Genomic DNA, 15,171 nt, shown 5'->3' on the forward strand with positions numbered 1-15,171 from the left:
ATCTCACTTAAGGAGCTCCGTGTCATTTACTTTGTTGCTTGTTATTTGTGGTTCTGACACCTTGAGTGATACAAATGGGAATAAGGGCGAAAGCCTCAGAACGTTCTCTCCTTGAAGGCATGTTGTGGCGTTTCACCAGGTTGTACGGACAAATGGTGACATAAGATGTTGCGTAAAGACTGAAAAGGGGAGCTTCAGAGAAAAAGCTCAGTCATTTTATCTTTCTCACCTGCAGGCTGCTGACAAAAAAGTTCGGAGCAAATGTCAAATTGTCAGTTTCAGAACATTTAAAGCAAATTGTCAAACAGCTGAATGATTACATGAAGAGGGTTTCAGATGCTGCTCGAGGGTCTTCAAGGCACACAGCAAGAGCTTCATCCTACGACCGCTTTAATTTGATTTTATCTACTAAAAAGTCAAACAATTGTACAAAATGCACATGACAATTTCCCACGCCGACATGTTCATGACGCACAGGAGAATTCAACATGTGCTTGTTCCCTTTCCTCAAAGACAAGTCGACTAGATTGCAGCAAGTCCCTGTCCAATAAAACCTCCTGTGAGTGTCCGCTGCCATGTCGCCCACATTTAGTTCTTATCCGTGTCTGTGTGATCGTGCCATCGTGTGATATGCACTTGAGGAAAAGCAGTTTTTCGTCACGCTACATGTGGGGACACGCGTATATCACAGAAGAAAACACATCAACACGCGTGTGGTGTTGATGCATGTTCATGTTCAGTTGGGTTTTTGTTTTCTTTTTCTTTCCATATGTGCTCGTCTGGCTCCCGTGTGAAGAGGGAGACTCCAGCTGTATGTGCGCAGCCAGGAGACTCAGCTGTTTACGTGCAAGGCCACAGTGAAAGTGCTCTCCATACACCCACACATATTCATTAACTGTGTGGAACAAAAATCACATGGTCTCCCGTCTTGTTTTCTGCACTTACATCAGAATCAAACCACAGGTGTATTCTGCTTTGAATGGAAACGTTGGGGATAATGTTCTTATAAGATGGAGGTCACCTCGACCGACTAATACCGTTCTTATGAGCTACACCATTTTAAATACCACAGACGGAGGGAGACACACTCCCTCCCTCAACCTTTTCATTTTTACAGACAAATTCTGTAAATGTCATTGGTGGGAAAACTGAAACAAAGTCAGTGAGATGAACAGTTTTTAATTAAAGCCTTTCCACCTTCTTGTTCTGTATAGTGTGTGTTTGTGTGTGTGTGTGTTTGTGTGTGTGTGTGTCCGTCCGTTCCTCCCCTGCTGTCTTTTGCTTGTCTCGAGTGAAGCCTGGTTCTCTATCCATAGTTACAGCTTCTATGGTAACAAAGTGTTTACCTTGTGCAGAGGTGTTTTTTCACACCAAGCTCATGGGAAGTCAGCTCCGATATGAGCCGTCAGCCCCTGAGACACACACACACACACACACACACACACACACACACACACACACACGCCTGTTCCCTTTTATCTGAAACATGTCAGTTAAATGTCAAATAGCGCGCTAACATTTACCAAGGAAATATCTGATGTAACCGTGGAATAAGGAGGGAAAACGTGCAGTACACAACCTTCTTTTATGAAAATGTAAATGTTTATAATATTTATACCATCTTAGTATTCAGGACCACATACAGACTAAAGTTATACAACATTTGTGTTTGTTAATAAGTAGCAGCAGACTCTGTTATTTCACTTTCATCTTAGCGTGAATGAGAATTGTTTTTTGTTTTTTTGGTAGGAAAATAATAAATGTAATAGGAAAACTTAACAGAGACAGAAAACAGAGTGAGGATGATGTGCATCAAATGGCCTTTGGTTAGACACCAATCAGTTCAAGTGTGACCAGCTAATTTTCCTTGAAGTGTGTGTGTGTGTGTGTGTGTGTGTGTGTGTGTGTGTGTGTGTGTGTGTGTGTGTGTGTGTGTGTGTGTGTGTGTGTGTGTGTGTGTGTGTGTGTGTGTGTGTGTGTGTGTGTGTGTGTGTGTGTGTGTGTGTGTGTGTGTGTGTGTGTGTGTGTGTGTGTGTGTGTGTGTCATGAGAAGCAGAAAAACTAAAGAAAGGAAAGAAATGCACGGCAGTTTGTGCGACCCTGCTCCAGAAGAGGTTTTACATTTGCATAAACGTGCTGCTGTTGTCAGTTACATTTTACCTCAGACCACAACTTAGACCAAACCCTCTTTGACGCTTTATACAAGATGCCATGGCAACGATATGGCCTCTTGCAAATCTCTCTCAGGTAACTGACACTGATAACAGCAGCTTGTGACTGGGATCAGAGCGCTGTGGATCGTCTCTCCCACACTGTCTGGGAGGTAGAGATGGTGAGCTAGGCCTCGGCAGGGCGAAGCCAGAGGACACTCAGAGGTGGAGACCCATAACGGTCCTCACATGCAAATACGTCGTCTGATCTGACCATCTGAAGTGAGTAATTAGAAGTCATCAGGCCGAAACGATCTCAACTGACGCCTCCATCACCTCCAACTTTCTCCCAAGATGGACGATGTACCAGAAGTGTAAAATCATCGGTCTTTCGATGCACGTGAAATGTTCACTTTTCTCATTTGTAACGAAATGCAAAGTTTAATTTACAGACAGAAACAAATGGTCAGATCACTTGTAGCTTTGGGGCATAATGAACATTGAACATTCAGATCCGACAGAAGTTCTGTACGACTCTTGTGGTAAATGAGTGTCCCTTTAAATGGAGGGGACCTCTTGTAGTTAGATTTCATGGTGTAACAGATGTAGCGGAGGTGTAACAGAGTGGATTGGAATCAGACGACACCCTCCTGTTGTGCATCTCTTCCTCTCTGTTTTTTTCTTGGCTGGTTTCTCTTTGAACTCTAGTAAAAAAAAAATTATAAAAAAACTTTCTAGCAAACACAAACATGCCAAATGCATAATCTAAAACTACTGAAAAACTGTTTGGTTGCTTGGCAACAAAGACGAAGAAATGCTCCTTGAATGCGTTTGGCTCCTTGTGTTAGTAGACATTCAGTGCGCCTCGTTTCTGCCTGCAGCCTGAGGCGTTACGTTGGCCTCCAAAGGTGTAAAACATCCCAGGTTTAAAAAACATATTGGCCAACACACAGAGATATTAATTGCATATTCATCTTGTTTACTCTGATTGCTTCAGTGTTGTTTTTCTGCTCTTTGGCTCACCTGCTTCAGTAAACAGCGTAGGAGGTGCTTTCCATCATTTCGAGCCACAGTGTCCTTCACTGCTGTGCTTCACTCTTTAATGTTAAAAAAATATCCACCCTGATTTTGAAAACAGTAATTACTCTTCACAATGTTTCCTTCATCGGGCCAACTTGTTCGACAATGGTTGTTTATAAAGTCTGTATATACATTTACCAGACACAGAGCAGCATTAGCATTCATTAACAATTGTGTTTTTTGTACAGCCAACTTTCCTGCAGCTGTTTTGCTCTCCAAAAACTCCTCCGGGACATGAAGCTCCTTCGCTGCCAAATGATACGCAATGTTCACCTGCTCATGAGATATTACACAGTTTTCTTTTTATCCTTCTGGATGTGGAAACAACAACAACATCCCACACGGCCGTTTTGGACGCCCCTGGGTTTGCCAGATATGAGAGCAGTTATCAGGTCAACAGGTGTTGCAGCGATGGAAGCGGGCAGTGGAACTGCTTCAGATAGAAGTGATTGTACCCGAGCTAAAAAGCCTCTGCATGTTTCTAATAAGCTCCAGCAGCAGAAAGCTGCTCAAACTAGGATCAATGTTGGAGATGAAACATGGAGAGAGGTTAGAAGGCAGAAAGCTTTACAGACCCATGCAGAGCTGGCTAAACACTGAAGCTACAGTGTCCACCACATGCAGAGCTGTGTGAGCATCCACTCTAGAGACGAAGGGGGGGGGGGGGGGGGGGGGGACATATTGGTCGTTTAAGTAACCTCTTTTTAAAATCTCATGTGTACAGATGTCACGGACGCATCAAGAAGGCGATTCAGAGTTCATATCTTCATTTCTGTAACTCCTCCTATTGAATTTTCTTCTTTACATCCCGCCGTGTGTGTGAGCCCTCTCTGGTTTTTGTGTGTGTGTGTGTGTGTGTGTGTGTGTGTGTGTGTGTGTGTGTGTGTGTCCTCAGATAACTTTGTGAAGGAGAATCCACGTAGTTAGCAACATCGTTTCTCTGTTCAGGAAAAAATCCCCAAACTGGCTCTTTGCTTTGTCGCCCCGCACGCCTTACAAGCAGAGCCGGGCTGAATGCAGCATTGTGGGGAGGAAGTGTATCTCATAGCCTGGCTTTCTTACTTACTGACTTATTTATTTATTTCCTTAATAAGCCTGTTAGCAACGGGTGTTGTCACAGACCATTGCTGGGGGCTTAAGAGGAGGAATATTAGAGTTGTGTTGGTGGCTTTTAGAGCGACATGATTGGAATTTTCTCCCTTTTGTTATCAGCAGTTCATGCAGGTTCTTCCAAACTGAGTGTCCATGACTTCAACCTTATCTCACTGCCTCTCAGTCCTTCCACCTGTCCACCCAACAGTCTCACATCTGTCAGAATATCTGAATCAGCCTGCTACAGTCCAACTATCCGTCCTCTTCATGGCTCTCTAGTATAGCTGCTCTTTAAATCTCCTGCAAATTCTTCCTCCTTGCTTTTAGTCTTTGTCCATCTGTATGTAATTCAGGGCGCTGACTCATTTTGACTGGTGCCAAAAAAGGTGCTGAAGTGTCATACTGACTCTTCCCCCCATGACAATATATGTCTTTCATTATTTCATTGTTTTGATTATGTTGTATTAAGTAATCACGATTTACCACTTTTAAAAAACGATGAAACTTTCATATTCGATTTCTCTTTTTGAATCCTTCCATTATTCGATGCAGTCCTTTTGTCTCTCTGCTGTGGGTGTGATTATTTGGACCCCCTGTGGTTGTTATTGACGCAGAGCTGTTGAGACGACTGACCTTTCTTTGTGCTGTCTGTGCCGAGTCTTATTCAGGAATATCATGTAACATACACACAATCAAATCCAATAACCTCGCCTCGGTGGGAGATAAATAAATGTCAGACAGAAAAGGTCCGATTGACAAGAAGAAGCTAGCTTGTGTGGAAGATATGAGTTATGTTGTGTTGTTTGATGAACAGCTTTTCTTTTAAGAGTTTCATCTATAAAAAAAATAAAAAAAGGCACCAGAGTCACAATTATCTTCTCTTCACAACAAGAACCCGACACGAGCGGCGTTTTTATCCTGAACACGCAGCCGACTCCGACTTTATCAGTCGAATCAAGTTGGGCTGTTAAACACAAAATCCACAGCTTTCTGATTTTATTATTTCAATGTCATATGGAGTCACGTTTCACCGGTCAGAAGCTGAGCGCTCAGCCTCTCAAGCCTCGCAGAAGAACGACAACGACAAGCAAGTCACATGATCAGAGAGCATCGCCATGACCTCTCGTAACCATCTGTACATCAGCACCATATACCTGCAACATGCAGGATCAACAACACGCCAGGTCCCAGTTTGACTAACTGTCTAAGAGTTATTTTCTTAAAGTATTTTAAATCCGTGAGTATTTTTCAAAGGAAGTTTTCCTCTACTTAAAAGGAGGATGTTGGACAGCCCTCAATAAATGTCTCTCTAAGTCAAGACTGTCGATGATGAGTAAGAAGATCGAGTCCCGCCAGCTGTACTGTTGTCGGTGCTGTGTTAGCATAGAGGCCTTGTGTTTAGAAGCTGTTTTAGTCAAGGATTAGAGAGAAGAAGAAGAACATACTCATTGCTTATTCAGATGTTTATTAAGTGTCTTTAGATCACGCTCATTCTCGGTCAGTTTATGTTTGGTGCCACGCTACGGGGCTAACTAAAGTGTGCTAACATTAGCCTGCTAACACAACAATGCAGGACACAGGTGATCGCACATCATCGACAGTCTTTGACACTTCTTTGGTTTAGCTTAAGATCCTTGATGCCAATTTAAAAAAGCTAAGAAGGACAATCTTATCCGCCGCCTGCACTTAGTGCTTAATCGAGGATGCGTTCTAATTGTTGACTCCTTCGTGGGAACGTGAGCGGAGGGGGGTTGGAGGTGTGTCGCTAAAGGAGTGGAGAGCGGAGGCGTGGCCAAATGCATATTCTTCCTTTAACTCGAGTTATAGTTTGAATGAGCGACTTTCACCTGTGTTAAAGTCCGAGCTGACCAGCAGTATCTGTATGTTGACTCAAATCATCAAGTTACCTCGCCTACAACTGATACAGATATACACGGTGTAGAGAGCAAACTGAAGATACACATTTTAAAAAGAGAAGCTAACCTGAAGCATGACGTTTAACAGCTGCGGCGTCTGAATCTCAAAGCTTCTCTATAAAGTGTTTCCTCGGGGGATTAGTCTGCTTTAGTGTACTCTGTCTGATCCAACTCGATGCACTCTAAAAGTTTTATGTGATCCAAAGTCATTTGATCTCAATGCTCTTTGGGTCAACCTTTTTAAAATTGTAATTCAGACTCATCCATCACTCTGCGGTACGTGCCGCTCGTAATGTTAATGCAGCGAGTCAGAACAATGCAGGAACTTGTTTTGCTAAACAAATCCTTCCAAGCTGGACGGATGTGTGAGTGTTTACTGTGTTCAGACTTCAACACTTCTGTAAAATCATCTAATCCATGGAAATAATCTGCTTTTCTTCACGGACACCCGGAGAGGCGGCTGGGTGGATTACTAACCTCAGATTGAGTTTGTTTGCTGCGATCGTTTTTCTCTTGTATGTCTTTAATTATCTAATGGAATACAAAGTCTAGATACAGCACCTGGCCTGTGTCTGCTTAATTTACCTGGTCTGCTTTAATTCTGTTTTTGGACTAGTTTACTAATCTGCGTGTTCATCATGATAAGGTGATAAAGGAAAGCTGTTGAGTTTCTTTGAAAGTCGTCGTTCTTTTTGAAAATATCTCTCTCCCATTGGGATCAATTACAACCTTAATTATTTTCACACTTTTGAACTTTGGCCTCATAAGAAGGCAGAAAGTTGCCGTTTTTAAATAAAAAGATGTGCGTTCGGAATCAGCACGCGGCGTGTGCGAGGTAAACGTTGCACATCGCTGCAGACTCTATTTGAACAGGCTTCTCTAAGCCAATAAGACTGTCAGGGATCCATCTCATGGTCGACATACAGAGGTGTGGACTGAACAGGTTTAGAGATTCAACATGTTTTTAGGCAGCATAAATAAACATACTTACATGAAAATGAAAGATATGACAAAGGAGACACCAGACAAAGAGTGTCGGAGCGTCAGAGGAACTTTTCAGCAGGTCGATGATGTGTGACTGCTGAAACGCTTTCCTGTCATGCATGCAATGAAATCAGCTAGTATTTAATAGAAACACTGAAATGTATGGAAGAGTAAATGTAAGCTGAAGATAACTGCACTGCAGCTGATAACACCTAAGCAAACAGCCAGTTTTTGAAACTCTGGCGCCGATATGTGAAACATGATACTGACCATTAACAGCAAGCCTGTAACTGGATTGAAGGCATCTTGGGTTGTGGTGAAAATCAATAATTAAAAAAAAGCCACACAGCATGTGGATTTTGTAAACTTTGTACCGTGGAAAATAAGACAGGAAAGACGCTGGGCTTTAATTTGTTAATTTTCATCCGGACATTATTTCATAATTTTCATTGTGTTAAATTTAATAAAAAACAATGTTAAATGTTGTCTTTTAACGGCTGCAGCCTGGGTGAAGAGCCAAAGACAAATGTGTCCCCTTGTGGGACAAATAAAGTTCATTCTGATCTTCAGCCAGCTGAGACAAAATGACGCATTTCTAATTCTTTCATATCTTTAAAAAGAACCAAAACATCTAGTTTGCTAATCTTGAATCAAGCATGGATCTCTTGCATATTGTGACCCATTTATGGAAAGCAAAACTCTATTTGTGATGCATATCTAGAAGACAGCAGAAAACATAAGAAATCCATTTAGGTGAAAGTGTCGTCCTGGTTGATTATGTTCGGCTGTTTTCTAGTTTCCTGGATTAATGCTGAAGAAGACAAAAAAAGGGAAAGAGAGGGGACAAATGCATGCAAATGAAAGCTAAGGCTATTCGCATTTGTTTTGACTCCCTGCTGTCAAAAATCACAGGAGACTTCTCGATATAGAGGCGGGCTGAGTTCATGGTCTGTTTACGAGCTCTGGTTCAAAACTGCTCTGAAACGATGCTACAACGCCACAAACTGCAGCTTGAACCCAAACAGAGAACACATGTTAAACAGCACAGTTGTTGTAGCCTCTAGTTCTGGTCCACCAACAAAACTCACGTTCCCAGAGATACCCAGCTGTTCACGGCAATCGAAATGGCTTCTTTTTCTACTATCCTGAAGCCGAACTTAGATAAAGAACTGCTGGATTCCTCTGGGCGGGTGACTCCCTGCTCGACAAAGTGATGAAAAATTCATTTTGCCAGGTTCTTCTTTATCTTGGGCTCCCTGCAAAGCTTCATTAAATCTGCTGTAAAGCCTCTACCTGGGTTTGGTTCAGAGCTGAGAGGAAGCTGTCCTCTGCAGTGCATTTACATGCCATTTACATTTACATGAATTCCCTCACACATTTACATTAACACTGGCAATTCTGCACATGCATTTTGCAGAGAGAGCTCTTTGCAAACCTCTAAAACTAAGATAACGTCACAATGACTCACAACAGGTTTGTTAAAAGGGTCTAAGGTGAGAGCATCCTGACAGATACGCGCCTGTAAGAAGATGACTCCCAGCAGGAGAGGAGAGGGTTAACGTGGGTGGGAAGCATCAAGTGAGCTTTCCGTTCATGGAGAGGGATTAGACGCCTCTCACTAAAAAAACAGGTTGGATTCAATCCAGCTCTCTCTCTCTCTCTCTCTCTCTCTCTCTCTCTCTCTCTCTCTCTCTGCTGCTCCGTCTCTCTTTCAATTCTCTTTTTCTTCTCCTCTCTGTTATCCCTCCATCTTTGTTTTTCTTCTCTCCGTCTTCTCTGTCTCCTTCCTCTCCTCTCTTTTTAAATTCATCCATCCTCCACTTCTTCTTTCGTTCTTTATGCCGCCTCTTTGCTGAGCTCGAGTGTCATCAGCAGTGACAATTCATCCATTTTTTACAAGTTGAGACCTGTGGTTGGACAGTTTTTTTTTTGTTTGGTTTTGTTTGGTCACCATGAAACATTTCTCGATTATCACACATCCTGATTGATTTAAAAGCAGCGGTTCTGGGCTGAGTTATTCAGCTCCAGTCCGTCCTTGTTGTCTGGAGTGTTTTGCCCCGCCCAGGGGAGTCCAGGGCGCAACATGAATAAAAGCTCAGATCCCTCACTTCCCAAGCAGCCACAGACTGCATGAGTGAAAATAATGAATGAGTCAGTGCCAAACACAACCAAAACACAAACCAAAACACACGAGCTCAGGTTACATAATTAACTCCTTTAGTTTCCATAGGGTCATCCCGCCTCGTTCTTTTCCTGCTCGAGCCTTAATTCACTGTTACGGCCGTGTTTGGCCCTCTGCCGTTTGTCCCCGCTCCCCTTCCTGACGCTCTCAGCTCTGATCACCTGACGAGGTTCACCTGGCATCACAGCTGACAAGGCCAGCACTCTGTTGTGATTTAGTCCGTCTGTCGATTGTTAATGAATACTTTAACGTGTGGGTGTGATAGCTCCGTGTAGGGCCGCCTTATCGTGGGGTGAAACGTCACGAAAAAAGCCTGACACAAGGAAACGTGACATTGTTGGTTGGAAAATGAAGGAGATGGGCTCTTTTATAAAATGGCGTACTACATTCAACTATTTAAATCACATCATACTGCGTTCAACAGTAGTATGTAGCATGACTGTCAGTCGTCAGTTATTTTGCAGGATGTTTTGCCCTTTGGTTAAACTGGTTTCCGGTCTGTGGACGTAAACGACGGCCCATCTGGAGGTAAACGCTGCTACGGTTTAGTTTAATAAGCTGATAAGTGATTCATTTTGATCGTCCGTATTTTACATAGAACAAATATATCTACCTGTGAGATCGGGTCCAAGTAAATTCAGCAGTATGTGATTATCATTAGGGCGCTGTGAACTTAACGGAGACTGATCCAATCAGCTCCTGGCACACCTGCTCTACTGTATGTCCACACAGCAAACACAACCAACACAGCCAATAATGACGCATGCAGTAACAGTAGTGCCTCCGATCAGTGTTGTTCATGCAAATCCACATTTTTAAAGACTAACATCTTTTGTTTAAAACATAGCGGAGCCGGCATTGTGCTTTAATTGCTCCTGGCAGCCAGCCTGTGTGAGGATGTTGGATTTCATCTAGGTTAAATTATTAAGATTCAAAGTTGATCTGAAGTTCAAGAAGACACGCAACCCCCCCCCCCCCCCCGAAGTGCCAAAGCCATGAGCTCGCACGCCAACACACTCACATTTCATTTGAAGCTTCTTCTTGTCTTTGTCTTGGAGCTGAATATTCGTTGGTCCTCCTGGTAATTGTTATAAAACAAAACAAGAAATTCACAAACACCAGCTCAAGACCAGTGTAGGAATTCTAATTTTGGTTTAATTCAGTAAATGTTAAAAGAGCATAATTGTGTTATAATTCTGCTGGGTTTGCTTTTTTTTTCCATACATTTAACCATAAACAACATAAAGACTTTACTCATCAGGCTGCCATTCAGGAAGCTGAACAGTGACTAATAGGTCAGCTTCCTGTGAGACATGTCACAAATGCCTTGAGCTGAAACATTGCTTTCTAAAAACGGTCCTTTACTGCTTGTTTAAATGGACACACATCTATGCCTGGACCGTGTAGCGTCCACAGTTCACAGACATGATTGTTTTCTGTCCTCTTGATTTGAGTTTACTGCTCATCGGCTGCAGACATAACACATCCTCAAGACTTCACAGCTCGTCCTCCCTGCTCCCTGATTTACACCAAGACCAATTCCATGTTTGCAACTTTCTCTGCAGGGTATCTAAGGCGGATTAAAGGAGTTTATTCTCCACTTAAACAGCTGGTCTACTTCAAACGTCCTAAACGTTCGACCAGTCCGTCGTGTAACTTAGCATCTTGTCTGCACAAAAGGACCTGAACACACGCCGTAACCACGAGGTCAGGGGCTTCTTTAAGATGCACACAAAGAGGCACAGGCACAAATGATAGCTTGGTTCAGCTTGATCTACTTTGTTTTTCTCCGAGAGCCTGGATCTTTTTTCACCTCAGAAGAGCCACACACGACACTGACTGATGACCGTCGATACGTAGGTGGAAGAACTCATCCTTGAGGCTGGAAAACTTCTGACCGATGGACCTAAAGTGTCCCAAAGTCAGTGGGAAAACAATGTCAGGACAAGCGGATCACAAAGCTGCCCACTGACTGTGAGAATGTTTAAACCTGCCCTGAAGCAAGGCACTTGAGCTGCACCTGCTCCAGTTCTTCAAAGACTAGTTCGAGCCGCTGGCTGACAGGCAGGTCAAATTGAATCTTTACAAATGAGTCAGAGCCTGACGGAGAAGCAAGACAGCGTCTCAGTCAAATAATCCAGCATTATTAAATGTTTATGTAAAGGCAATTAGGCATGACTGCTTTACAAGATAAGCTCCTCTTTTACTAAGCAGCAGTAATAATTAGGTGAAGCCTGCAGCCGCCTCGTTGTTGAATAATGACACGGATCATAAGTCTGCTTTGTGTCAAATTAAAACAATTCTGTTTCAAAGTTTATCTGCGGGATGTGGATATCCGATCTGTAATTCTATTATATTATTTTATCTATAAATTATGTTTTATTTATTTATTTCTTCTTCTTCTTCTTCTTCTTCTTCTTCCTATAAATTATGTATTATTTATTTATTATTGTTATTATTATGTCTATAAATTTTTATGGATCTGATCCCGACACCTACAGTATGTACAGATACGGTTAATCCAGTATGTCTTTTACTCATAACTATTAACTATTAACTATTTCAAATCTTTGACACTGAAGAATCGTACCGTTGATGAGGAAAAAGGAGCTTTTCCATCTTGTCTTTAGCGTTGTCATGGAGACGATTCGTGGGCCCTTCTTGCAGTTCAGTCTGAACGTTGTGAGGACGTTTAAAGGGCCCGACCTTCTTTATTGATCGGTGACGTGGATTGATGCCGTCAGTCCGATGTGTCCCGTATGTTTAATATGTCAATGTCAGACCCGATTCTGATATCGGATTGGTTCCCATCTCTACTTTTCACATCGACGTAGCCAACATCCACGGCATTTTTATTATCCATTAAAGTGGACCCAAAATGAATGTCAGAACAGAGATTAATAGTCGGCCTAGTTTTCCCTACTTTGTGTCTGAGTTTGAAAAAGAGGCTCGTTTCTGTGTCATGTTTTTTTTATTTTTATTGTGTTTCGTGTCACCACAGCATTAAACAAGGCCGCTACTCTATTAAACAAACTGTTAGAAAAGCATGTGAGACAAGAAATCAGTGACAAAGTCTTAATTCATATTTTGATTAACCGTGTCTTGATTGCCAGTGTGATCTGTGATTCATAAGCCTGGAGACGACGGACTTGTCTGTATAAATCCATCAAACCGTATCCATCGTTTGAGGGCGGCTTTAATCACACGGTCTCGTCTGAATACAGAATCAGTCGACTCGACTCAAGTCATCGCATCCAGTCTGCTCCCTCACTGTTACAGGATCAATGAGCTTGATGAGTTGTTGAGACAAGTCATTCAGTGGCAACGACTTCTGTGATTGTATTTTTAAAAAAATATTTGAACTTGTGTATTCATAGATTTTGCAAATCGAAACCTCTTGGTGTTTCTTCGCTTGCTGCTTGCTCACTTTTTTAAATCGTGTCACAATTCATCCCCCGAGTGTTTTCCCCAAACATCATCTGAACTTTTAGAGTTACACGACTTTCTCAAACATAAAACACTCCATACTTTACTCCATAAAGTCAACAACCTATAACAGGATCCTTACCCGACGCCGGTCCATAAATAAGTCGAATAACAGCTCCTCATCCTGTCAGCTCGCCCTCTCTCTCCAAACCCAGAGGGGAGTCATGGGACGGGGGTGAAGGGACACTGCGGTGTCCGAGTTTGGCTCTGGATTTCCTGACACCATCCTGTCAAACATGTCAACATGGTGCTTCGGCTTGACAGCAATAATTTATCGAATTAACTATGTCCTGCAGTTTGTCGTTTCGGGCGGAGGAATGTTTCCTTACTAATGTTATTACATAAACATTTAACTGTGAGGTTAAATGAGGCCATAAGCTCCACATACAAGTTTATTTAATGAGGAAAAAAACACATGCTGAGGCTACAGTGAGCTTATGATCCACAGAAAATGGACTTTTCGCACCAGGCCACCCCGACCAATTCACACCCTGATGGTAGAAGCTGATGTAACGCAGCCATCAGTACACATGTATACATAACCTGGGGTTAAGTCTTGCTTAAAGCACTTTGACATGTGGCTGCAGGAGCTGAGGATCGAACCCCCACCCGTCCAATTCAGAGACAGCAGACTCTACCTCTGAGCCACAGCCGTCCAATTACATGTTTTTTTTTTAGATTTCAGTGACATCTTGTGCTTAGATTTGTTCGACACTGTGTGCGGAGAGCGTGAAAGCGACAACCTACAGAAGCAGATGTCTGTCATGCTCAGATGCATGCAGCATTAGATCTTCAACAATGGCAGATTTCTTCACGGTTCGTTTGTCTTCTCTGTTTTCATTGCAGATCTGATTGTCAGACTGGCGAAGGACAAGTTCGGAGCCATTCAGACAGAATATCAAAAGGTAAACTCCTCGTTGTGTTGACGTGTGATTGTTTTGATGCATCTGTTCTGTCACCTTATTGTACACTTTTCTTGATTGGATTCAGGCTGTACAGTATATCATACAAATTCCAGCGGGACAGAATACCTCAGAGTTACTCTGTCGTCTGAAGAAAAGTGTTAATAGCTTTTCCAAGCCAAAGCAAAGCCATCCGTTTGCAGGTAATTGCTTCTGGCACAACCTGTGAATTCAAAAGGAGATTCATCATTGAGTTTTACGAGGAACAACGTTGAAAGCCAAAGAGGCTTTTCAACTCTTCGACAGTCCCTGAGATCTAAAGGACAGCCTGTAAAAGTTCACTCTGTACCTCTCACTGATGAGGTGTTTTCAATATGCAGCTATGTGGACATGCATGCCAATTTTGAAATCTTTGATTTCTTTCTCTTTTGTGTTATTCTATTTCATCCACATGTTTGTTTTTTTTTGTTGTTGTTGTTTTTTTATCTGTGGCTTTCGCACTTTCTTTGACGCCGCAACGCCTTTGTCTTCTGCATGCCCTCTTCATCTGATCTGCTCTGGTCTCCCTCAGCCAGAGAACATAGTGCTGACGCTTCAGGTAAAGTCTGCACACTGGATCTAACTGTGCCTCCCCATCCCGTGTCCCGACATGCTCCCCTGTCCCGAGTCACCAGGGCTGCACAATTCAGACTCAAATCATCCACCTTTTGTTCACGTCACAGACATGAATTTCAACATTTTGATCATTGGATCTCACGATTAGTTGTGCAGCCTTGTGACTTTCACCCATTCATCCCATCCAATCGTAGTTCCTGTCCTTCACCACACGCCTCCCCAGATGTTCACGGAGGAGCAACAATGCTGACTGGACGATCAGGGAGGAGTGTTAGTGCTCGGTGAAGAAGTCACAGTCATGGTCGGTGTCATCATGGCCCTGACTGTCACACAAAAAGCTGCTCTTCTTCTTCTTCTTCTTCTTCTTGTGAAACTGTTCCGATTGTTTTCCAACTTGGCAGCTGAGAAACTGAGCATGTAAACACGAAGCAGCACATTCCAGTCAAAGCTGCATCATCGGAAAAAAAACACCAATTTAGGTTTGAAAAGTTAGCAAAAGGTCAAAGATTGATTAAGGTGATTTTATCAACTGAACCGACACACAGATTGGCCACACAGCCTTCTACTAAAGCAGTGATGCTGAATACATCTAAACTGGTGCGTAAACAAGCCGGTTGAGACAGAGAATTTTTTTTAAACCATTGGTCAGCATTCTTCTTTGCTGTTCAGCAGTATGTGCTCTGATAACAAAACCAGAGTAAGAATGAGTGACACATGAATAACACACACACACACACACACACACACACACACACACACACACA

General features: G+C 42.7%; 1 protein-coding gene across 1 annotated transcript in view; it reads left to right on the forward strand.

Annotated features, from left to right (window-relative positions):
- prom1a (prominin 1a) overlaps window positions 1-15,171 on the forward strand; it is a 69,577-nt gene that overhangs the window by 16,673 nt on the left and 37,733 nt on the right. The window contains exons 2-3 of the mRNA XM_079351536.1: window positions 13,737-13,795; window positions 14,364-14,390. Of these exons, the coding sequence (XP_079207662.1) occupies window positions 13,737-13,795; window positions 14,364-14,390 (86 nt within the window). The remainder of the gene's footprint in view (window positions 1-13,736; window positions 13,796-14,363; window positions 14,391-15,171) is intronic.

This window comes from Symphodus melops, assembly GCF_947650265.1.
Source record: "Symphodus melops genome assembly, chromosome: 9".
NCBI classification, from domain to species: domain Eukaryota; kingdom Metazoa; phylum Chordata; class Actinopteri; order Labriformes; family Labridae; genus Symphodus; species Symphodus melops.